Source organism: Plectropomus leopardus, chromosome 6 (genome assembly GCF_008729295.1).
Source record: "Plectropomus leopardus isolate mb chromosome 6, YSFRI_Pleo_2.0, whole genome shotgun sequence".
Taxonomy (NCBI): domain Eukaryota; kingdom Metazoa; phylum Chordata; class Actinopteri; order Perciformes; family Serranidae; genus Plectropomus; species Plectropomus leopardus.
The window spans coordinates 4,996,867-5,024,167 of record NC_056468.1 but is presented as its reverse complement, the minus strand read 5'-3'; the positions used below and the strand labels follow the sequence as shown (position 1 = coordinate 5,024,167).

Below are 27,301 nucleotides of genomic sequence, written 5' to 3'. Positions count from 1 at the left end.
AAGTGAAAACAGAGGTTGAAAATACTGAACAGGTCTATTTAAGGTTTATGTAAACAGTGTTCATAAAGCAGATGTATACATCCTTTAAGGATGTATACATCTGAAATACATCTACTCAGTCTAAAAATAACAAGCCAATGCTGACTCACACAGGACTTAAAGCCAAGTCTCCTGTATGAATGTTCTGCTCTTGATCCCTTCACCAAAGCTTATTCTCATCATGGACTGTGGCGCTTTTTATATTACATCACCTGACTTTCTGGCAGTCCATTTGGGAGTTTTTTACCTGTAAATGTGCCATCTTACTCTCAAAGAATATCTGAGACAGGCTAATGCTTCCCCTAACCATGACCTCTTTGCCCAAATCCTAACCACATGTGATGACTGCTAACCAATCACAGCACACAGTCGGATCTATAATAATGCGCTGTAGGGACAGGTGCAAATAATCGAATAGCTGCAATGCAACTGTTCTCACCTGTACCAGCAGACATACATTTCTACATAAGCTGCAAATTGTAATGTAAAGCCTCATTCCTACTGCACAAAAAAACAAGCTAACATCTGCTAACATCTGGCTTTTTAATGCAATGAGAATGCATATGATCGGCATTCACCCCCGGTCCAATGACTCTGCAGCAGACATGGGTTTTTACAGCCTCCAGCTCCGATTGGCATTGATGGGAATACAACATCCAGGTGAACACAGTGATTTCAATTCCTGAACCAGCGAGATGCAATGACACACCACCGGCACCGTCACTAATTATTGTCCATCTCCTCCTGAGCAGCACTAAAAAATTATCCAAATACATCTGCACTGACTTTGAAAGAGTGACTGAATATTTAGGAAATACAGAAAGAGAATAAACCACAGAAAAGTTTTCAGACCTCTGTTCCTGCGTCTGTCTACCGTTTACCTGTTCTCTTGCCTGTCTGCGACGTTGCACAGACACACCAACAAAACAACCCACATACATACACATACCCACAAAAGCAGTGGGAAAGCAGTATTTAGCGGGTTTACCTGTGTTTGAAAAACCCATGTGCATGCGCAAATTTTGGTGGCAAAGGGGTATTACTATAAGTTTTTTATATGTAGGCAGAGTGCACAGCATCTAAAGGACAGCACCTTTAACCTCACACGTTCTTAAGAAAAATGGGCAAAACATTTGAAACATGATGCTTATCCCTGCACTCATGTGTACATGCAAGTACAGTTAAAGAAATAACTAGACTGAAAAAGTATTTTATAAGGTTAAGAAATTACCTGAAGAATTGAGAAAAGGAGTTAATAGTCTAACCTAAAGAATTATTATGAAGAATTGGGTAATGTAGTCTATATAAGCACACGTTCCACCTCGGCCATATGTAAATACACCACTCTGGCATTAAATTAGCTTTTGCCCTTTGATCATGAGTTTATAATCTCAGAATTGGCTCAAGGAAGTATTTACCACTTAAGTCATTATTACTGGCCACATCCTCCTAATGAATTAATGGGACTGTGGGGAACTGTGGGGCACAGCGCTGCTGGAAATAATCATGACTCAACCTTTGCTCGAGAAACAAAAGATAAAAAACAGTGAGACAAACAACTATCCGATGTCCTTCTCTCACCTGAAATGCGTGTGGCGTGTCATCCACACAGTACACCCGCAGGCTGTAGCTCATGGAGCCCGCCTCCATGCTCCCAAACACAGCCAGCTTCAGCCTCTTGACGGCAGCCTGCGTCAGGGGCTCGCCCACCAGGGCGTACGAACCTGGCTGGTCCAGAAGCAGGTGGCAGCTCGTTGAGTCCATCAGGCAGTAACAGGAAGTGGACTCCTCCTCCACCGACATCACGTCCTGCAATAAAGCACAGAGGTGGTGCCCATGAAGACACAGCAGGTATTTTCCTGTTGTTCCTCTCAGCTACAACATATCACATTATCACATTAAAGATTCATCTTTTTGTATCCTGTTTACTGCTGAGAATGAAAGGAAGAACAAAAAGACGATTTGCATTATGATTAAAACATGCACTTCAAACTTGTGAACTAGACCTCTATAGACAGGTGTGACATATCATTAACACTGACTATGAAAGAACCAAAAAATTCTGCACACTGTTGATTAGCTGTACTCGCTTTATCAACAGGCATTGTGACTGCAGGATTGGCATTGTTTGCAATCAAATTAATTTTCTAAAAATGTGGCAAAAACCCAATTTAATTTTATGCAGGTGTTTTTAAAAGATGTATTATGATTATATTGTAATTCTATTCAATTATATTTTTATTATCATAAACTGACATTGATTTTTTCTACCATAAAATTTAAACAGACTTTATTACTAGATTCATTATGTGTTTGTGTATTTATTTTTTAACTTCATTTTTTGAAGTTACTTTTATTTTCAGATTTGTATGACATAACACTGAGTTTTTTTCCCCACCATATATTTTATACCATCAGTAATTACCATACCTTTTTTTTTTACTAGATTCATTTTTATCTTTTTATTTTTGTTTATTTATCTTTCTACGTTTATTGTATTTCAGATTTTCATTAAATTACATAGACTTTTGCACTTTTTTATAATGCATTATACTGAGAAAATGTTTTTTATTATTAATGAATTGACACATTTTGTTAACATATACAGTCTATATTGATCTCACTAAAATCACACTAAAATCACAACACTAAACTAAACCCTCTCTCTTTAAACCTCTCTGTTTTTATAGCTAACTGTACTATGTCTGATTATCGCAGAGACTGTGTGACTTCACACAAATGGAAATGAATAGGGGTCATTAATATTTAGAGCTTGTGAAATGATGTTCACAAGTATTTTTTTGGATATAGGTATCAAAAATTTTGTGAAATCTTACTGTTGGAATTATTCCTGCACAAAGTCTTAGCGACGGACGCACAAATTTCTCATCTCTGTATGCAAACCCATAGAGATACGCTACAAGCTATGAGTTACAAGAAAGAATTTTGATCCTGCATGTCTAAGAAAGTTTTATGCACACACTTATTTAAAATGTGTAGCAGTGGAAGTATTTCATGTAAATGTAATCAAAATTTGTGAAATCTTACTGCGGCTGCACAAATCCACCATCTGTGTATGCAAACCCCAAAAGATATGCTTCAAGCTACGACTTATAAGAAAAATATTTTGATACTGTTTTTATTACTCGTGTTAGCATAACACAGGCCAGTAATATATCACATCATAACTGAATAGACTTTAAGATTTGTGCACAGCCATCACTCCATCTACACTTCAGAAAGCCACGTTCAGTCAGCATTAACTTGACTGCATGGTTAATAATTGCCTTAGATTCACGGGTGCAACGACTGCACGTCAAAATATGATGTAATTTCCCCTTTTGCGTCAATTTTAAGGATTTTTCATCTGAGCTTTTGTAAATACAGTCAGCGCCCACTGCTTGTGCTGCAGTTTTCAGTTTAACAGGGATGACTGGTCATGAAGATATGGTCCAAATAATTTGGGCCATTGGCTCAATGATATTGACTACATTGCCATTTGCATATTATTATATTATATCACTTAATCAGCTCTGGTGAAGCATCCAACTTCAAGCCTATGTAGCATAGCTAAGAGCTAGCTGGCTAATCTTGGCTTTGGTTACTGTAAGCTCATTAGCATCGCATAACTCTTTACTAAAAGAAAGCAATTTTTTTGTTTTACACTGTTTTGCACCTTTACACAATTATTTGTTTACTTAATCAGCTGACCATTTATTATCTTTACTATTAGGCAATTTCTGTGTTTAGATTATTCATCCATTGTTACGGACAGAGGGAAAAATGCATGATTGAGTACCCTAATTTAAAAAAAAAATCTTTATGATTTAAATATAGGATTTTAGAAATATCAGATTTGCCTGCGGTCTGCACATCACCTAAAAATGAGCACAACTTTCCCTCTGCTGTATTAAATTTAACCACTCTTTATAAACATTGTTTTCTTCTATATATCTCAATTACTGGTGGTGTCAAAGATTTCACTGCTGTATGTGTCAAGAAATTATAACTTCAAAATTAACCTCTTTTCTTGCTTTAGATTATGTTGTCTTTTTCCCCAACCTTATAATAAAACATCTCAGCGTTAGAAGTGCCAAAAAGAAATTCACAGATTAATATACTACATATTGATGGTAATTATTCTATTACGATCTCAAGAGGTCTAGCTCCGTGTAAAAAAAAAACAAAAAAACTCTCATGAATGAAAAACTCCAATAATAGAAATTAAAATGTATTTAAGTATTTTCTACAGATAGTGTCTCTAAAACCCCCAAATTACTCAGATGAGTAATTATCTGTTGCAAACTTCTTAAGGTTATGTTTATGCTAAATTCTCAGAAAAACATCATGATAAAACAATCCTCAGTGTGTTTTTGAACAGTTTGAGACGACCTCTGACAACACATGATGAGGAAAAACATTAAAATACAAACTCAATATACTGTATTTTGACATTTAATCCTTACAACTGTATTTTTTTTTTAATGTTTTTTAATGAATGAAGAGAGATCGGGAGGAAACCGGAGCACCTGGAGTAAACCCGAAAAAATAGTTACAAATGAATACAAATTTACAGTGTTTTTTTGGTGAGGGAGAAACCGGAGCACCCGGTGAAAACCCTTGCAAATTGAGTCACAAATTAATGAGTGTGGGCTGAGCCCTGAATGTCCCGAAACCCTAGGAATCTAGAAATTCTCGTGCATATACCCGACCTGCGTGGGGCTGCGGTGACTGGCTGCACAGGGGTGCTACTGCTGGCCTCTGGCATCATGCCACCTTGCATGTGTGGCCCCTGGGCCGAGCTGGCAGAGAATTCCTGCTGAAGGGCGTCATGTTCCGTGGTGATCTTGTCCTTTTTTGCCCTCATGGCCTCACATTTCGCCTGCAGAGCTCTTTCTTTGTCAGCTGTCTTCTTGAGCTTCTGGAGCTCTTTGCTGAGGGCTTTATTCTGGCGTTTCAAGGCTTTTTTGTCAGCCTTCAGGGAGTCATAACTGTTGGCAAGAGCTACTTCTCCTTGGAGGCTGCTGCGGAGCTCATCAATCTGAATCTGCAGAGACCTGTTGCCCTCGCCCAGGGATTCGATCTCCTGCTTGATCTCGAGATGTGTTTGCTCCACAGCTGCTTCTTTGGAGCGCTCTGCCTGCAGCTCCTGAAGTTGTTTCAGCAGAGTGTCACTGTCGTTGGTCAGGACTATTTTCTCTGCTGCCATGGTGTCAAAAGTTGCCTTGAGGTCGCTCAGAAATTGCAGGTTGTCCTTGCAGACCTGGATTTCTGCCGCTGTGGTCTTGTTGCGTTCCTTCAGGTCGTCGATGTATTTTGTCATGTTGTCATGTTCGGTCTTCCAGTCTGGCTCATTTTCAAGCTTGCTGCTGAGCTCAGACTGGGTTGTCATCAGGACTCTATTGTCTTCCTGCAGGACTGGCAACTCAGCTTCCAGTTGGATGAGTTTGCTCTTACAGTCCTCTCTCAACTGGAGCTGTTTGGTGGCATCCTGAATTTCCTGCTTCAAATTGACGTTTTGTTGTTTCAAAACGTCAATTTTGTCCTGCGCTGTCTTGTGTTCGTCCTGATAGATCTTCAGCTCGTCGGATTGTTTCTTGATGCCCTCGAGTTGCTGCTCCAGGGCATCCTTTTCCATTTCGAGCTTCTTGAGTTCCGCTGTTTTGGCTTTACTGTTTTTCTTTTCAGCCTCATATTCTTCCCGCAGACTTTCAAAGGGGCTCAGCTTAGACTGGAGGTCCTGAACACTTTGCTCCAGAGTCTCACGGCGAAGGTCCAGTGCCTCATTTGACTCCTTAACGGTTTTGTAATTGTTAAAAATGGTGCTCTGCTGGTGCACCTTGTCAGTGAGGCCCCGGACCTGTTTCTGCAGTGAGACGCAGAGTTTCCTTGCAGATTTTTCCTCTGCTTGGATCTCTTCAAAAGCCTCCTCTGAGATCTCACAGTTCTTCAGCTGTCTTTTGATGTTGTGGATCTCCTGGTGCAAGGTCTTGAGCTGTTCAGTGACGCCCCGCAGGTTCACAGTCATGGCGCTGAAGTCACCGTCCCCATCTGCCTGCTCCTGGTGGAGGTCCATGGCGTTAATGTCCTCACTGGAGTCCAGCAGAGGCTTGGTGTTTCTTCTACGGCTCATGTTCTGTTCTGTGAAGGTCGGAAAGTCGAAAGCACTCCTCTGTTGTCCACAGAAATACAGTGACGAGCTGTATTGTCAGTGTATTAGTGATGCTGGAGAATGCAGCACAGGTAAATCTGGATGAACACTGTGGGTAAGAGTATCTGCTGGTGGTAAGGCGGCTAACAGTTGAATGATCATCTGTCTGTCTGGTGCCACATAGGTGAGGTTCTGAAATGGAATGTTGGTGACCTAACCAAGCAAATCTGTGATGTCACATCACAGTGTTCTAGAACATGTCTTTGCTGCACTAGAATGTTGACATGTGTGACATCACTTCCTGTTATAGAATTATTGCTAAAAAAATGAGGCAGCTGTAATGTAGGCATGTAATGCAGCGGTAATGTAGGCATGAAGAGACTGGAATAAAAGAGAGGACATCTCTCATTATCTCTCTCATTAATATATTCATTGTCCATTGTGAGTCTGACAATTTTATAAGGTTACAAGAGTCTGAGTTTTAACAGTGTCACACTGTTGACAGGCTTGTTGCTGTGTGTTGAATGAAAATTATTATTATTATTAATAATAATAATAATAATAATAATAATAATAAAGATAATTATAATAAAAAGATGATGATTATGACATTATTATTATTGTCTTTTTATATATCACTTTTCAAAATCAAGTTACAAAGATAGATAGATAGATTAAATTAAGACCACAAACCTTGTGAAAGCGCTTTTATAAAAATGTGAAAAATTCTATCACCCCCAATATTCAAATATCCTCAAAGTTTAAACATATCTGCTACATATGAAACGTACAAATTTAACACATGAAATTTACAAATGTCACATGTCTGTGGTTCACTGAAATGTATATTTGCGAAATTTATTCTGGCATTTGGGTTGAAAATCCACTGTAAAGAGGCCCTATTATGCTCATTTCTGGGATCATATTTGTTTTGGGGGTCTACTAGAATAGGTTTGCATGCTGTAATGTTCAAAAAGCACATCATGTGTCTCATGTGGCCCTCTGCTGCAGCGCCTCTGTCTGAAACAGTCTGTCTGACCTTATGTCCCGCCTCCCGAAAAGCCCAGTCTGCTCTTATTGGTCAGCTGGCTCTCTCAATCATATTCTGTTATATTTGTTACATTGTGATATGTCTAAGTTATGAAAGTGCAGTAAACACTGAAACTCAAACAAACTTTTTCAGGCAGCTTAGGAGCAGTGTCTTCTGAGGGCGAGAGAGCTCCCTTTGGCTTGGACTTGGAATAAGTTTAAATTCTTTGGAATCAACCATCCAACTGAACTCAGGACAGTTTACTTAAAAGAATACACCTTGGTTCTTAGAACTCCCCTAGTTCAAATCAGAGCAGATTATTTGGTTCTTTCACACTATTCAAACACAAAATGTACATGGACCATTTGGGAATTCATGCATGAGAACATGGAAAATCGTGTCCATTGATGGAAAACATGACATAAAAAACTCTCCAGTACAAGATTTATGCCATAGAAAATTGTAGGCAAACATACACATATTAAGAATTTAAATGAATCCAAAATCCACAAAAATAAATCCAAAATTGAGTGTGTAGTGATGGTTGCAACTGTGAGCAAATATCAGATATACTGTGCACATCAGCTATAAAAATATGCACTTATTTTATATGGTAAAGGTAAATTCTGTCTGCAGGGCTTAAACACATTAGGTTCCCAGCATTTTCTACTTCATCTGCAGTAATTCAAGTCAGTTCAGCAAAGAAGGTGGGCTGGCAAAGGATTAGAAGGAGCCAAAAAGAGAGAATTAGCAGAAAGAATGTCGATACTAGTTATACTAGTTTTGGGTTAAAAGGGTGGCAACCAAGGTACCTGACTTATGATGTGAACCTACCCAGTCACCAAAAGAAATGTTGGCATTGTACATTTCTGGACACCAAAGATATGTTATTGGTAAGTTCTAATTTAGTGAATACGTTAAAATGTGTTTCAACAATACTGTGATTAATGTGTGGTTATGTTTATGCACAAAAACCACTTTGTTACGATTAGGAATAGATCATGTTTTCGCTGATACAAAGGGACGTCAACTGCCGCCACACAGCGATTGTAATTCTCTGGGAAACACTGTAAGCGTCATAGATGTGGGTTGGTCAGGGCCTGCCACATTACTACAATTAGGTTGAGAAGGCAGTTACCTGGCCTTGACATGTAATTTCTGCCAGAAAGGGCCTTAATGAGACTCTCCCATGTGTGAGAAAACAGTATAAAGGGCATTTGGGAGTTGTTTACATGCTGCATATGATGTTTTTGTTTCATGTCTATGGTGGCGGGCCAGTGTCCCCCTTGGGGATTTATAAAGTGAGTCCAGTCCAGTCCTGTCCTGTCCCGTCCCGTCGGTGGATGTGTCAAAAATGAAACCAACCATGATTTCTTAAAAAAAATCAAAAACAATAGTCGGGTTTCCATTATCAAACGTGATATTTTCAAAATTTTGATAAAACACATATGCAAGATGACTGCATTTCCATTGAGTGATATTACGCCACTTCTCTCACATGGATGGAAGGTTTATTTCTATTGCAGCCACTCAATGAATCTTACTCTTAATCTAATATCGCTATGATTTCTTTGTCTTGTATAAGAGTTAAGAAGATCTTGGTCTATTTCTCCGTTCACACAAACCAAGTCATGTTTTGGAGAATGTCATGTGACTTAGTTGTAGTTTTCCTTCTTCTATGGGTTAAATTGGCGGTTGGCATCCATAAAGTCACATTACTGCCACCTGGAGCTGCACATCATACGAACTATGAAAGCGAAAAATGTGTTTCCATTGCAGTTTTGTGAAATTTGGCTTTTTCGAATCGCCCGAAATACCACCTCAAGCGAGCATAAAAACTTTTTTTCAATAAATGGGAATTTTTAAAAAACTGACGTGTTTCTATTTGGTGTATTTTGTTTCGCAATCTCAATTTCAATTTCAATTTGCTCAATTTAAGGGTTAATGTGTCTCTAACCTACCAGTAAGTACATCAGGCCCCTAACAACCCATTTCTATTAACCTTATAAACACAATAACGACCACTTAATAGGCCAATCTCAAACATCCCGATTAAGCGCACAGCCAATAGGTAAACCTGGGATCATATTACAATAATCAGAAATAGTCAGACATTATCCTGCATACTATTTAAGACTTCCCAGACCTGCAGAGAAACCCTCAAAGTAGCACACAGATGGACCAGCTCTAAAGAATAAATGGTGGCTTCTGGCACCACCTTGAATTTTGCATTGCATGAAACCTCTATCTGCCCCGTTTCAAGGTCCACTTTAAAACAGTTACCTATTACACTAATGTTATTAAAGCACAAACAAGCCCATGCAGTCTTAAAACTGCATTTTTTTTCAGTTGCAATATCCATGTGGAAAAGTATAAACGCTGCCTTTGACTATGCCTTCACCTGGCTACAATCACTGCTACCATGATCACTGGAAAGTCTGTGTGTGACACCCGTTGTATATGCACCACAAACTCTCTGAAGACTCCAATAATTTCACTGTAACTGTGTATGGCTATTACTGGAATTGGACTGTGTTTGCAATGAGGCTCATTTGCATAGAAAAAGGCCAATTATGCACCAAATGTATGCATATTACCTCATTTTAATACATGCAAATAACACAGAACTATTCGCTTGGCTTCACAGTTGGGGGTGCATTACACCCTTTGCAGCGTCTTTGGGAGTTACACGGTGTCTTTCAGTCTTATTTGTGCAGGTATAGTGGCCGTAAAAACCACGCAATCCTTCCTTGCATCACCCCTGAGTTTGTTAGACGCCTCTTGTAAAACTAAATATTCATGCCCAGAGCTGCATGGATATGACAGGGAATATGTGCAAATGAACTTACAGTAGAATATATTATAGATGGAGTTCTGGTACATTGCTGTTGAATAATGGTGTAGGTAACATAACACCGGTTTAAATCACAAAGCAAAAACCCACACAGGTTTTCTCCTCCTGAGAATGTGGAAAAACCATTTCCCACAAGAGTGATGGTTTTAGTACATAGCACAACACAAAATAGTCATTATGTACAATACAGAGTGTTTTATTTATGAGATAACAACGGCAGCCAGGAAGCACTTCATTATGTCCAATTGGAATAAAGGAATCTTTTATGTCCTGTCTTTCATTTTTTGCCTTTTCTTTGCTTTTCTTTGCTTTCAATCATCAGACATTGAAAAGAAAACATAATAATAAACCAAGGGGGGGGGGGCTCTATTATAGCAAGTAATGACAAGCCAGAGGAAGTATCATAAAGCGCTAACTAAAAATCTGTGTTTATGCAATGAATGAGTCAGCTCATTCAAACAAATGCTGTTTCACATAGTCTCTGCCGAGCTCATTTTCGTGATGGATATCATGACTGATGTGTTACTAATTCTAGGAAAATTCCCCAAATTCCCTTTAAAGAAAATAAACTTTAACAAAAACTGCAAATGATTTCATGACTATTAAAGATCTATTATATATGCAGAGGCAGTTCTGGTACATTTGGTGCCCTAGGCAAACCCCTCCAATAAATTATCTAAATAAAAATTAGAAATGAACTTGATCAGAAGAATAAACTAAAAAATATATAAATATATATGCTATTATTTTACATAATTGCATATATATTTATATATTCTATAATTTAAAATAATAATAAAAAAAAGTACAAATTCACTTTCCACTTGAAATAATGATACATCATTTTTTAAATTCTGGACCTATGCTAATACGAATGTTTAAAAAAACAATTTGGCTGATAGCCAATATCAGTGTTTCTAAATTGTTGCTCGAGTTGTTGTTTGTGTTTATTTATTCTTTTATTTATCCGAGGAAACACAGAAATCTACACTATAAAAATAACTCCACTGTTTTAAAGTAATTAAGCTTTTCACTACGCTACCTTTTAATGAGCGCAAATCCAATCATACACTTTTATCAAACAATAATTAAAATAACTTTCGTTCACATGCTTTTAAAAAAGCAAAAGCCTTTTTAAATAATACATCACAAATCCTTCGCTAATATTTATTTAATGTTGCTGTGAAACCAAAAGCTATATTTACCAAGATTACAGTGAACACATCATGAGAATGCTATCATTTACCTTCGCCTAATGCTAATTTCTATTGAAAAGAGCTTGAACGCATCACAGTGCAACTCAATGCAACCTCTGTGAGCTGACACCGAAGAGCTCTCCTCCTGCTGTTTCAACACAGATATGTTATTTTTGTCATTTTCTTTCTCTCCTCATACACTTGTCTTGGTGGTTTAGTGGTAGGTGATGATGTGAGTGTACTACAAGGGCAGGTTACAGAGGATGTCAGTGTACCCTTTAGTATATTGCAATGACTTTTTGGCTGAGAGCGGGGTATTGTTACAATGTAATTAACAAGATAAAGGTCCTCTGATGTCCACTTGACTTGCACATCACACATTTTTCAGACTGTGATGACTCACTTTTTTTTTCTGGGCACAATTTTGGCGCCACCCCTTGGAATGGCAAGATTGGCAGCCGCCTAAATTGCCCATGGAAAGTGCCGCCAGTGTATATACAACAGGTTCTCATCTCAAGTTGTAACATATTGCTGCTCTGACCCCATCACATTCAGATGGGAAACGAACACTGGACTCCTGCATGAAAGCCAAGGGTTTGTTGGACCCATCCACTGCCCCTCCAGCCTGCCCTATAGGCGCCCTCATTGCTTATATTATATCCACACCAGCAGCATTTAAACTTCCCGCCATCCTGCCATGTTTTATGCAAATGCGACAGGTTCCGTCAGGCCGCAGTCTCAAGTGGCATATAATAACACCGTGCCCAGTCCTAAGGGCAGCTGTGGCTCAGAGATAGAGTTGGTCGTCCTCTAATCGGAAAGTCAGCGGTTTGTGCCTTGCCTCCTTCATTCAACATGTCAAAGTATCATCGGGAAACATACTGAACCCCAAACTGCTCCAAATGCTACGCCATCAGCGTGTGAGTGTAGTTACTGAGTAGCAGGTGGCAACATGTGCAGTAGTCTCGGCCAGCAGTGTGTGAAAGTGTGTGTGAATGGGTGAATGTGACATGCAGTGTGAAAGCGCTTTGTGTGGTTGGAAGACTAAAAAAGCACGATACAGGTGCAGTACATTTACCATTCTGTCTGGCCACGTTCTTACCTGACACCATTCACCAATGTTTCATGTGGACGCAAAAGGTGACTTTTGGCAATGTTACACCAAAAGCACTATCAAAGCAGACGTATTCTATGAGTTTGGAATGGGCTGAAATATATGACTACTAAGGATCGAATATATGTGACAGGTATAGATCTGTAGTTGCCTACTTGGGAGCTAAATGGTGAGATTTCCTGCATAAAGATAATCCAGGCAAAGGAAGGCAAAGTGCACTAAATTCACATTATAATCAGGCACTGCATCGTCTAATAAGATGCAAAATAAAGTGTTACCACTGTGTTCAGCCTCATTCACGTCAGGTGTTAGGATGCCTTCTGTGAATACTTTATGTTTATGCATTTTGTACTTTCTGCATCCTCATAAGCACAGCTTAACTCACTGCAATATGGCACTGAATAATAATATACTGCGGCTGGGAGTGCTCAGGAGTCTTCTGTGGGTAGTGTGTATTCTAATGACAGCTGAAATAAGGGCATTTTAATGGCACTGTGCATTTGCAGGTATTACGCATCGTCAAAAGCCTCTGCTCTCTAACTTCAGGTTAGACCTCAATGGTAAGTCATTATTTCTAACCAAGAGGCTCTGAGGATCTCTGCACCCTTTTAATATTAGAGTGAAATCTCAAAGCGACATGAATCTTGTATTCATTCATATTCCCTCCGGTCTCCTTCCCTTACTCATTCGCAACACTTGCACATCGTGAGAAATTGCCCTCTTACCCTGAAAAGAAATCTTTTTTTGGTCACACAATAGCGAACCGAGAATACTTATAAAAGGCAAGGTTAGGTAAACATGAGCCTGAGCTCAAAGGAGGAGGAAGAATATATACAAACTGACACAAAGTGGTGACACCTCCGTAAGCAAACAAGATGTCAGCAGAGGAGCTCTTCAAAACAACATCAATCTCTGACTGAATGGCCCGAAGAGAGTCGACAAGGTTTCTAATCTTACAAAGATGGACAGGGAAGAGGATAGTACAAATGAGGGACACGGGCAACTTCTGTTTTATGTATTTTGGCATCAAGTTAGACAACCTAATTTCTGTATGATACTCACACAGAGGGACCCTTTATTATTGGGTTAACCTGCCACACACCTGAGTTTTAGGTGTCTTGAAACTAGCTCAATATAAACCCACTTATTCCCAAAGATTTGCGTATGGTAAGAAAAATGCAACATTTGTTGGTCTATAGTCTTAAAATCTAATACTGACATACTTTAGGAAAGTACCCAACAGTACAACTTTGACATGGTTAGATCACATGAAAAAATCACACTATTATCAACAGACTGAATGACAGTGACATCGCGCTAACAACAAAAGTCACTTCCAGATAGAAAACTTGCTACTGTTTTGAATTGCGGAGATATGTAAATTCTGCAAACTTGTTTATTTCTGTCGTCATTTTCAGTCGTAACTTTAACATATAAAGAAATAGAGTTAAACACTGTGGCCCGACCTAACTGACATTTCTGTTGTGCTGATTTAATAACTGTGTTGCTTTGCTAAAATCTTTGATAAACCAAATATACCAGCACGGAAGTTAAGCGATGTACTGCTGTTCTAAATTTTGGTTACGTCATTAGGGGGCAGGGGAGGGGCTGCATGGGCGCCTGACATTTATCTAATTCTGTAAATGTTTTAATTGGGAAGCAGTTTGAGCTTTAGCTTAAAAAGTGTTATGTAAAAAAAGATTATTATTATTACTTGCTCGGCTCATTGTAGTGCCTGAGATACAGCCATTTTCTTATCATACTATGTAATCTTTGGAAACGAGGGACTAGAGCTGGGTTGTTTACAACATTACAATACCAGAGGTACTTAAAGGTATACCAATACCAAAAGAGTACTTCTTTTGATACCTTTTTTTCTATTCATTCAATATCTATCATTTGAATAGAAGCAGAAATGCCACCAGACAAAACAGGCGTGTACTCGTACTTCTAAATGCTTTGGTGGCAACCCCGCACACTGAACTGCCAACTATGTCATATATACCACGCTCGACTTCATCACACCACAAGCTGTGTAGGTGATGTCACCAATGACGTCAACAAATTCACTGAGTCAGTGGTAGATTTAATTCATCAAAATAAGAGAAGCAACTGAACCCAAAACTATGTTTAAATTATTTCACAACCAGAAACAATGTATAACCAGAACCATCCACAACATGGACAGTTATAATGCTGTCGACTAAAATTTAAGAGGATCCAAGAAAAAGACCTAACTAAATTACAATGGCCAAGATGAAGAAACTGACAGGACTGCATCTCACTGGAGTTGTACTTAAATTAATTCATGCCAAATAACTTGGTTGTCGCTGCTGTGGAACTGGGCAAATCACACGTCACATTAGATCTAAGAATGTTTGCAGTGATTAGCCGTGATTTTTTGGAGATCTGGGTACCAAAGGGTATAAATGCAGGTATCATTTGACCGGAAGAATTTTTGATACAACTATGAACTGGGTTATCTCAGTCAATACCTCACAGGTATCAGGTACTCAGCCCAACATGGGACTACTTTTCTTTTCCCTCCAAAATATAATCAAGTACAAAAACTAAAACCTCATGTGCCCAATAACTAAAAAACGTACACTAAGAAAAACTCACTCCTTAGCAAAGCAATTTGACTGATTTGAAACATTTTGTCAGATTTGTGCCGAGGCAAGTCCAAAGAACACTTCCACCAAAGAAGATCCAAAATTTCAGTTGAGGGCACAAAAGTTTATCACCTTAGCAACCTATGGTGAAACCTTCTCTTTAGCAGGTTCAGTCCAGATGATCAGATCTCAACATGTTGATGTGTTTTAAAATAATATTTTAGTGTATGCAGATGAAACAACCAGGTATACACCAGCACCTACAATTCATGTACTGTGATATAAACCTATCCTGTGTGTTGGAAGGTTAAAGAAGACAAGCAACTAGTAAAAACCTTCGAAAACAAAATACCATGGGTGAAACATATAGATAAGATGGTACATGAAATGGGAAATGGTCTTGCTACAGTATTGCTGTGTTTCATAGCCAATAATCAGGGCCATGTAAAGCTATGGCTACTTACATGCTCTGAACATTGATTCCAACGCACCAAAAACATCAAAGAGCTCAAAAAGGCTGTCTGCTCTGAGCATTTGTACTGGACTACTATTTTTTCTATTAAAGAAAAACAGATTTTGTTTTGATCTCAGTAAAAAAGGTACAAAACTAAAACTGTCAAACATTCTCAAAAAGAAAGTGTTCCATTAATTGAATATGAAGGTCCATTATGCCGCGTCTTTGCTGCTGGTAGAGCAGTGGTGCATGCAGAGGCCGCTGCAGCTCTTGAATATTCTTTATTTCAGCCAGCTCCATCATTTAGAAAAACATTATTCAGGACAAAAGCAGACGTTGTAGAAAGCAGGCAAATCCGGCTGTTCTTCCTCTAAATAACAAGCTCTTTTAAGCACTGACAACTACCACAACAGCCAGGGGCAAACCTGTGCTGTTCATTATTTTGACCCATGCTCAGCTTGCCAAAACTTTACGTCAGATTTCCATTTACATTACCGCCTGAATGAATATTCTCTTCATTATTTGCCCCTGCTCTTGTCTTGTTATCATCTCACTGGTTCCTGCTCAAAAACACAAGCAAATAATGCAAAGTGACGACAGTGATTGGGCTTGTTATGCCTTTGGGTTTGGGATTAAGCTCTTGGGATTTCATCCAGACCAGTAAAAACAATCTTTCTCGCTGGAGGGAGAAAAAAAAAAGAAAAAAAGAAAAAGCTGACATTGTTGGAACCCGTACATACTTGTATAAAGAGCTGGAAAACACAATATGTCCTGTTCCAAAGCATTAGAGCGGCACTAACAAGAAAGGCAAAATATTGTGCGAGAGTTGCACCGCTTTGTTGTGTTTAGTTTTGATGGTGTGTGTGTGCGTGTGTGTGTATGTGTGTTGAGGAAGCAAATGGACAGTGTGGTCAGCAGAGAAACAATCTCCATGACTCTCTTCCTGAATGCTTCACATCTAAATTCACAGTGCCATGTCTTCCCTGATCCACTAATCGATACTGCCCTTGTATAACGGCCCCTTATACCCCCCGTTGCAACACCCACCGCCACCTTCACTCCCCCGCTGACTGACAGCAGCCATGCCTCTTCCTGGCCATTACACTCTGTAATTGTTTCTTTATTTTCCTCCTGCCGGACTGCCAGTGATACCTCCATGTGGCCTTATGTCACCCGCTGAACCCACAGAGAGCATAAGACTGGATCAATGAGCTCACGCACAAAGCCCCAGCAGTCTTTTATGGCTCACACATAACTCACCTGACACGTGTCACACTGACTAACAGGACCTTTTACCACATAAAGCACATATATAAAGGTCAGCAAACAGAGGGAGATAACAGAGTCAACAAGCCATGGCATCTTATGTCAAGGAAAATAACGCCAATGTACAAAACTCACCGTCCTAAACCAGTGACATTTGATGCTGTATGGAAAAGTACAAAAAAGGGAACCAAAAACACAGGGAAACTACAATGTGGCCTCCAGATCATCAGGGTGAACAACTAATCTTGATGTTCTAGCTGCTGCAATGGCAGAGAGAAAATACTGTCAATTATTTTTGGTCCTGCTAGCATTAAGGTGCTTTAACTCCTTGGAACCTCAGCAAAGTGGCTCAATTTGCAAAAACACAAGGCAAGGCAATGACCAACGAAGACAAAAATGACACAAAAAAAACAGCAAGAAATTAGCAAAAAAGTATGACAAAATTACTTGAAAATGGTTTAAAAAAATGGAAAATTTGCTTAAAAATTATAATAATTCTGCAACATTGTTCTAGATGTATTCCCAGCTTGTTAAAAATAATTTTCTAAATCTACAACTTTCTTGCATTTTGTGAACCATTTCTTACTAAGTTACCCTTTTCGCTATGTTTTTGAAAGTAATGTCAAAAGGAGTGATGCCACTCCAGATTTTAAAGTGTTAGAGCTACAGTTGATAACTTTTATGAAAATAAGTTTCTGGCAAATTTGCTGAACCTATCACCATGTCCACACGTACATAAGACAATTAGTGTGTGAAAAAAATGATGTTTCTCCTCCTCCTCGTAGTGCTTCCAGTAGTATGTTCTAAACTCTTCCGCAGCTGGTGGGTGGCAGGCTGGGATATAATGGTATACCAGGGTTTTTAAAAATCGTACGGAATGATTTTCAATACTGTCCAAAATAGTGCACATCATACGCCACTAGAGGTCAATCTCTACTGGAGGAACGGGCAGCTGAGCTGGCAAACATGGTGACTGCGAGTAGTAGGTTACAGGACTGTAAACAGACAGCTAGTGACAGCAGAGAGAGAGAGTAAGGAGGGAAAACAACACATTTTAACATATTTAAGGATTTATTTCAATCAAACCAGAGCTGGTGATTGTTAAAACACTGGACTAACTACTTAGATGACTAGGTTAGGTAGGGCTGCACACAAATACCACCATTCACCATATATTCTGGTGAAATTTCAGGACAGCATGAAAAAATGGATACCGCCAAGGCCTAATGGAAGGTGTTTGGTTTTGGCTCGACTGTCTTCAACATGGGGGCTAGGTCACAAACACTTTCATTTCACAGCTAAACACTTCATTAAAATCTCTTTCTGAAAACATCTGAGGTGACAAATAAGCAATGCAGCAACAAATTCTGAAATCATATTTGATAAGCGCTTACTAGTGTCACACTTTGACCACAGTTCATGAGCAGTGTTTGACAGAGACTCTGATCAGTTGTTTTCACTCATGTGCGGTGGATTTTTGCAATTGCCATTAAAAGCATGCAGATGAGCCAGAGGAACATGATTTTTTTTCCCGAAGATTATCTGTCTCATGTGAGAGAGTTATTTTGATTTAAGTTACCAACTGCAGCTTTAAAACGAACTGCTGTTAGCTGGCAACGTTAAATTTGATTATATTCCTCTATATAAAGCATTTTATAAATTTAAAGACTTTCATATTACAAAAGTTTACTCTAAACATTTTTTCACAAATGCCTTTCATATTTATATAAGATGATATAAGATTTATATAAGATTATATAATATGATGAGTTGTGAAATGTAAGCCACTCAATACATTAATTAAACTGAATAAAATCAATTAGAACTGCTTTAATTCATATCTTTAGCCCGTTGTGGCACTGACATTGATTTATCACTTATAATAACTTTAAAGTTGTTTAAAGTTGTTAACGCAAACTTTATGTTATTTTGTATTTTAGCATTCATTTGAAATTGTGTGTCTGCCCAATAGCCATTCTCATTTTTGCTATTTTGGTCCCCACTAATTCTTAAGTTAAATATTTCTCATTTAAAATTAAGTATTCATTATTATTTTTCCCCCTTTTTCTTCACTTGATTGTCTCCTATTATGTCTGTCTGCTGCAGGGCCGCTGCTACAGGCACTTGCATCATGGGCTGTGCGTGGGGCACCAGTGTCGGAGGAGGCACCAAAACAGCCCAATATGATGATCATAAGGCTTTTTCAGATATAACGTAGTTTGAGCTGTGTGAGCTTGCTGAGTGGTGCCCTCGCAAGTCTTTTGAAACTTGAGCTCATTAAGACATACCTGCGTTCAGCAATGTGACAGGAACATCCAAGTGGCCTTACTGTCATCAGTATCAATGCAGAACTTGCTCAGAAGCTGTCATATAATGACCTTATTAAGGACCTTGCAGCAGGTAATGCAGACACGTGTGCTACAGCCTCCTGCCACGACCGCTCTAAAGTACTTCTGTATCTTTTGCAGTGGAGAACATAATGCCTTTGCAGACAAGTTTTGTCAATTTTCTGTTTTTCTTTTTTATTTCAAGTTAGTTGTTAGGTATCAAAGTGTTAAAATAGCTGCTCGCTGCTGCTGGTAACAAAATGGTTTGGCAGAAAAACTGCAGGTCAGAGACCCAAAACAACACTTAAAGATGCTGAAAAGCTCACTGGGAGTGAGGGGAAATGCAGTTGGGTGTTAACACCCATAGTCCTTTCACAGTACAGAAGGTCATTTCATCCATTATTGATCTAAAAAATATTGATTGGTGCAGCTGTAAGGTTTTAGGAAATGTAAGCCTACAGCCTGTTGAGATATTTGCTGTAGTTGCATTAGATAATAAAGAAACAGATGGCTCTCATGTGAGATGAAGTCAAAATTAAACACACAGGTATCATGATGATGTGTGGACATGTCGGCTCCTACTTGTTTGATTTATGATTTAGTTTACTTTCATTTTTTGGTTACCTTGGCATTTTAGACATTTTTCACAGGGTCTATAGATCCAGATGTTTTAATTGTGTTTGCAAGAAAAAACACGCTACTTTTGCATGAAAAATGACAAGTGTGGTTAGTTGTCGTATGCAGTATGTGCAGTTCCCTTATCTTACCTTTGTATCTCATTTGAAGTGAGACAGGTGGTCAGTGGGTGGAAAAAGGTTCCAATTAACCCTTTGACGCCTGAGCAAATTGGTTTGATTTCTTTCAAAGCATGAGGAGAAGGCAATGAGCAACTTAACAACACATGGCAGGGTATAATGATAGGGAAAAAGAGCACAGTTGTAATGAGGATATAGCTTTATTTATTTACTTACTTACCTACTTACATATTTTTTTATTTATTTATATTTCCAACTCTCTTAATTAAGAAGTAATACAAAGAGAAATGTACAATGCATTAAAACACCAAAAAAGGCAGAATAAAATGGCTTCTGTCAGTCAATATTTAGTGTGAAAAATGGCTTTGTACAACCATAATAAAAGGTGGCTCAAACGATCGATGTTGAGCTTTGGACATGACTTGAATACAACCTGCTGTAAATACACGAGAGGATTAGTATTGTGAATCTCATTTTGTCTTACCAAGAGACTTCTGGACATGCTAAGTGGAGAGGGAGGTCACACTAAATACTTGCAACTTTGGCCAGTTTAAGTTGTTTTACTCTGAAATATTTGTATTTTTAATACTGTATACATATTTCCTGTGTGTTCTGCTTGCAATTTAGTACAGAGATCACTTAGAAATAAATATGTCTGATCATTGTAAGCCCTTACTTGCACCGTATTGTATTAATAATGATTATAAATATATTTTTCTGGAGCTTTTTCCCTAATCTTTGAACATTTTATAATACCTCCTCCTCCACTTCTTCTAACTAATTTTCAGGTCATTTTCTTTGTCACCTTTTACTGATTTCTTGCAGTTTGTGGGACATTTCTTGCCAAGTTTGTCATTGCCTTTTTCCCTGTGATTTTGGAAGAAATCAAACCAAATTGCTCAGGTTTCAAAGGGTATAAATAGCTTGTGAGAGGCGTCTGAACGCTGCACGAGAAAATGGATGTCTAACTACATTTTAAAGGGTTAAATACTGATTTGGAGCCAGTGCATTGATTCCAGCCTTCAATCTGGTGACGCTGGATCTTGACATCACAGCAGAACTTTAAAAGCATATATTTTTAGCTTTTATGCTATGACTCATCTTTTCTGCTCTTGTCTACAAATCTGCACGTCAGTATTTATATTCTGGTCTAGAGGTGCAGCGGGAGTTTTGCTGCAAACAGAAACAGTGGAAAGTTTTGGTGGCCTGCATTCATTCCTGTTGACATTTAGCTACAGAAAAAAAGCAATAGAGCCATTGAGGAAAAAGACAACGGTGGATATACACGCCGTGTCTGAGGCGAGCTGAGATCTCGATGGGCCGGGTTGCACTTGACAGGTGTGGGCCTGCAGCACTCACCTCCCATTTGCTGTCCTGGGTTTTCCTCTTGAGCTGGATGTTCCAGTTCTCTGTATCCACCTCGGCGCAGTGAGCGATGGTCATGGCCACTGGGCAGAAGAGGTCCAGGCCCGGAGGACCGTACATTACCTCTGGGCCAAGGAGGATTTCACAGCCTTCCAGTGTTTGGACACTAAACACACACACACACACACACACACAGGAGAGAATGTGACAGTTTGTAAAAACTACATAAAGGAAGTGATAGTCTGCATGGAGGCTGTGCCTTTTTTTAACGTCACTAACATGATCAACAATCTTTGATAAAAAATAAACTTCGTGTCGTGTCTAGCGTTGTACATGGCAGCATCTTTCTTGCTGTAAGCATTGTTAAGATTGTAGGCGCTGACATTTGTTATTTATCCTCAGAGCCATTATTTGTGCCTAATATCTGACTTTAAGCTGTTGCTGCTACATGAAAAACTCTTGTGGACTCTTGCTCCTCAAGTTAAAATTATTGCTACACAGCCGGGCTGCAGGACTTTGTTCCAGTGCGGGTGAAAGAGTCATCGCAATTTGCCGGCGAGTTGAAGTGAGCTCATTAAAAGCACAGCAAACAGGTCTTGCCAGTGGATAGTGGCAGCAGGAGCAGCGGTGGCTGGTTTTCAGGAGAAAAAAAAGGGCAGCCTGGATCATGATAGAGGAGATCAATGCCTCAGCAAAGCTTTGTAAGCTTACATCAGTCATTGCCGATCAGAGATCTGAGTGATGATTTGTTAAGATTTCCTCCTTTGAAAGAGGAGTGATTTATAGTCGTCATGGGAGCAGCATCTTTAAAGTACAGTACGCTACACAATGACTGAAAACTAACAGGTCCAGACTGAAGAGGAATGCCTAATGATGTTGGAGCAGATTAATGGAGCACTCAACACAATCTGCAGTCAGAGAGAGCCTACATATTACAGAACATTTCCAGTTTATTACAACTTGGGTTTAAGTTTTGGCTGATGCACAGCATGCAAGGCCCATAAACACAGAAGTCTGTCGGTGACTGAGCGAGTGAGTGATGAGTAAGTGATGTAGTGATGCAGTGACACCATTGGTCAGAGTGCATGATGAGTGTTTACCAATGGCTGTTTCTCTTTCGAAATGAATAGGCTCTGCAGGCTGACTGAGCCATGGGCATGGACAGTTCTGTATTGCTGTACTTCTCATTTCTGCAACCATTGTGGCATGAAGGCATGGTAGAACTATCAAGCTGGTTGGCTGATTAGCAAGCCACTACATGAGTAAGTTGGCTTCATCTATTGAGTATTTTTTTACACATTTTAGACTATTTCACAGTTCTACTTTCATTTACTTCTTATTTACAGTTTGAGTATTTTACTGATTTTTCTTTTATTATTACTATAATCATTTTATTCATTCATTCATTCATTGTCCGTAACCGCTTGTCCTCGTAAGGGGGTGCTGGAGCCAATCCCAGCAGTCATTGGATGGAAGGCGGGGTACACCCTGGACAGGTCGCAAGACTATCGCAGGGCCGACACATATAGACAGACAACCATACACGCTAACAGTCACACCTAAGGGCAATTTAGAGTCACCAATCAACCTGAGCTGCATGTCTTTGGACTGTGGGAGGAAGCCAGAGACCCCGGAGAGAAACCACGCAGACACTGGGAGAACATGCAAACTCCCAAGGTCCAAACCTTGCCCCAACCCACGTTCGAACTTGGTCTTGCTGTGAGGTTACAGTGCTGACCACAACACCACCGCACCGCCCCATATATAATTATTTTATCATCTATTTATGTATATGTATGAGACTGTATGGGGATCTTGGGTGGCAGCAATCACTTCAGAGTGTCGGTCAGGACACTTGTTAATGTGCAGGTAAGTGCAGAAGGAAAACAGAGTCCAGGAATAAAGTTTCAGCTCTTTATGAAATCCGTGCGCATGTGTGTGGTTACTGCAATATAAACACAACAATACAGGCTGATTAGAAAATAAATCACCAATTAAACATAAAAATATACTGAGCTGGGATGTGTATCTCTAACAAGATAACAACGGAAATTACAGCTTCAAATGAGTTATAAACTCAAAGTCAGGATTGAACAATTAACACAGAATGATCACTTAGATATGCAACATAAGCAGAAGAGATGGTGTCACTGATCATAGCATGCAGTTATGCAATGTATAAACAACAGGGACTAGCAAACAGCAAATACACCTCTCAGGCTATTGCTAGTTAGCAGCTAACTCCATATCCAACTCCACTCATTAGCGGCTAACTGTTCATATTACCAAATCAGATGACAAACTATTGCTAAGTCATCAATTGACTCAAAGATAAACAGAATTAACAGTGTACCACATGTACAACATGTCAAACAACATAACTCACGGCTCTATGGACGCACACACTGCAGGGAATGTTCAGCCAACGTCTGCTCTGAGCCGATCGACACGTCTGTGGTGCGTTTAAGGACCTGTAGACGGTCGGAATTTCCAAATGCGGCATAAGCTTTAGTACAGTATATCTATATGTATATCTATATCTAAACAAAGACAATACATATATATATGTACTGTCTTTGTTTGTGTTTGTTTGTGATATCGATATATATAGATATATAAAAGACAAAAAGTGTGCGTGTATATATATATAAAATTATATATACACACTTTTGTCTTGTTTACCATTTTTTGTATGTTACTGGTTCGTATGTAATTTGTGTTTATTTAACTTAAAAAACCCTAATTAAAAAAAATGGTTATTGTAACCATTTTTTTTAATTAGGGTTTTTTTCTAAGAAAATGCTTCTGCTGTAATCAACCAGAACCATCCTTTAATATACAGGACATTTCATGTTGCTTAAATGTCACTGTTCACATTCTAAATGGCTAATAAAAGCTTACGCCATGTATTTCCAGTTCCGCTACTTTCTCTTCTCTCCTATTTAATTCTCTAGCATTCAGAAATTGCTCATTGTTTTTCTGTTTAAAACAAGAAAAAAATATACAGACATACAGACATACAGACAGATGATACATTGCAAGAACAACTGATTGTCTACTTATGTTGCAATGATTTATACCCTCATAAATGTCTTATCAGCTTCAAAAGTGATACTCAAAGTTTATATCTTTTGATGCCCAAACGCCTGAAAACTTTTTCATAGAGACACGCTATGTGAGCATCTGAGCTATTACAGTAGCATGTCTAAAATAAAAGTTGATAAATGTTCTTTCTGGCTGCAGATTTCCCAATTACTGCCTCAACATCTGACCTACCATCTCAGCACAACCACCCAATTCCAAACGTCTGTTCGCTCACAGTCGGTTCTGCTATGTCAACAGCATCCCTGCTCTTGACTGGCCCGGAGAGAGCTCTCGATCCTTGGGCCAACAGCGCAGAGCCTGATCACACATTTAATGTAAAGTGTAGGCAGGGAGCAGATTACTACTCGTTAAGAAGCCTGCAACTGGGGCCCTAGAGTCCGGCATCGACCTTAAAGAAGCGTCCAAGGCCAGCAGGCTCTCTCAATTCCACTTGTCATCACGATGAAGGGCTCTATACAGCCACTTCTCGAGCCCTGAAATGAGGTGCATTGTTTAAAGTGAGCAATGACTCACTCCTCTGAGACGCGGGGAGCTGTGCAAAGTGGCAGATTGGGCCAGGAGAGGAGACGGCGGGCTTAATAGATGCACACATTAGCATGCTCCATTAGCTTCGCCTTTATTTGCTTGTAGTCTCCCACCTGTTCGTCCCACTGCGCTTTTGTCCATTTTTAAGTTGTTGCAGACACCTTATGAGGGGCTCGGATACATTAATCAAACAGGCATCTAAAGGGGGTGCGTCTTGCATGCTGCAAATATCCAGCAAAGACATGCAGTTTCTCTTGTGCTGATCCTTCACAACATCTATCCTCTGTTACCATCTCCTTTTGACTGCACAGCATTCAGCAAAACAATCTCAGTAATCAAAGTTACATGATTGAAAAAAAAAACAGCTTTGGAAAAACATTAACAACTTAAACTAATCACTGATCTGTTTAAAAAAACATCACAAGGCACTGGTCCTTGATTTATCACAGCGTCATGGACTGACAAAGTCACTTGACTGAAATAACAGCTTTGGAAAAACATTAACAACAACTTAAACTAATAACCAATCTGTTTAAAAAAAAATCAAAAGGCACTGGGCCTTGATTTATCACAGCGTCATGGTCACTATTCAAATAACTGATGCCACTTCATCTCTACTCTTAGACCTTGGTGTTCTGCAACCCATTTGAAAGGAAAATTAGAATAAGTAACAAGGCTAATCACTTGAAACAACTCACTGTGCTATTTGGTCACTTATCATTGACAGAGCCACTCAGATCACTAAAAATACTGAACAGATGAATAAATGGAGCACCTGTATAATTTGGATAAAGCAGTGATATGGTTTGCCAAGTTGAAACATTGTGTATTTTTCTTGTTTTTATACTGAAGACAGTCATTCAGTCATCATATATCCAGAACAAACAAAAACTGTTGGGGGCAGCTGTTGGCTGTTGTAACTCTTAAATCCAGTGATACTCAACTTTGTAAAATGACAGATGGCCAGGGGCCAGTTGCAGCAGCCTTATACATGTTTCTAGAATTTTAGGATGTTTGTAGGATTTTAGGACGTCTCTAGGACTTTGAGATGTTTCTAGGTTTTTAGGTTGTTTCTCAGTTTTTATAACTTTTATTAACTATATTTTAGGGCGATTCTAGGATTTTTGGACATTACAGGCGTAGCTATGTATATATATATATTTATACTGTATAAACAGGATGCAAAACACAATCTCCAATTCTGATGTAATGTGAGGGGAAGATAGAAGCCTTAGCTTTCTGTAGCTAGAAATATGAAAGTTTTAGCTGTTAGGGTTGTTCCAGGGACATTAATTACACCAAAAAAACATGTTTGCAGGGTAATGTAAGGTAACATAAGATCATGACGTGATAACAGTTAGAATATACATCTTAGCTGTCCGCTGCAACAAGAATGAATGCTCCATCTGTTTGAACAGAATCATGCAAACAACACTGGCCTGTTTTAAGTGCTTAACAACCAGTTGTGATTATAGATTTATTACTACTACTATTAAAACTGATAATAACAATAACTGATTTCTGCCATTGACAGTTTGGAGAGGTTCAGTGTCTTGTGGTTTAACTGCTCTTTCAGAGGCTTGTCCAGCCCCATGTATTTATTCTACTCAGCTTGTCATTACAACTTCTCAGGCTCACAGTTATTGGTAATGAGTTCATCAAAGGAACCTGGATCCCGAGCAATCAATTGTTCAGTCTCCAAAGTCTGTTCTTCTTCTTTTGATGAAGTCAATAAAGAACAGAGGTGTGTGTGTGTGTGTGTGTGTGTGTGTGTGTGTCTTAGCTGAGTCATGGGTCTATTTCAAAGGAAAAAAAAGGGAAAAGATGATGACCGTATGAAAATCAATGTCCAGTTTAAACCCCATCCTTTTAAAACAAACGTGAAATGTTCAGGTTTTCATGGGTGATATTGCCTTCAAAATAAAGCAATAAAACCTTTAAACATGTCATTAAAATAGGTCTTATTTTTAAGATGTGTTTGCCAGAGCCTTAGGGATTACAATGTCAATCGATGGTGGGCAGTCAGCCCACAACCCAACTCCACAATGAATGTGGCATTGTACGTTTCTTCAAACATTGGATATGTTACATTTGAGCATTGTTTTGTAGCAGATATATTGAAGCTTTATGTTTCTTTATGTTTCAGTGATGCTGTGGTTTATGTTTGGTTGTGTAGATAACATGTACAAAAATGTTATGGGCTAAATATACGTTCTTTTAAACTCTGAAGCACATTCAATTCTGGATGCTCTGTGAGCTGTTTCCTAATTCAACTATCACTGACAATTCAAAATATAATTTGAACTTTGAATTCCCATGATGTGATTATTTTCACTTGTATGGGGACATTTTGAAATCTAATTAGCTACAGGAAACATCTACAGTGATGTGTTTTTTCTGTTTCTTCTGTTTGTGATTCATAGTGCAAGAACATTAAACATGTTGTACTCCATCTGGTGTCAAAATAAAACATGTTGAACAGCTGACTGTTTCTGCTGCATTTATAGA

General features: G+C 38.9%; 1 protein-coding gene across 1 annotated transcript in view; it reads right to left on the bottom strand.

Moving 5' to 3' along the window:
* unc5db (unc-5 netrin receptor Db) overlaps positions 1–27,301 on the bottom strand; it is a 269,867-nt gene that overhangs the window by 27,225 nt on the left and 215,341 nt on the right. The window contains exons 11-12 of the mRNA XM_042488868.1: positions 21,158–21,329; positions 1,621–1,848 (exon numbers count right to left, since the gene is read on the bottom strand). Coding sequence (XP_042344802.1) covers positions 1,621–1,848; positions 21,158–21,329 — 400 coding nt within the window. The remainder of the gene's footprint in view (positions 1–1,620; positions 1,849–21,157; positions 21,330–27,301) is intronic.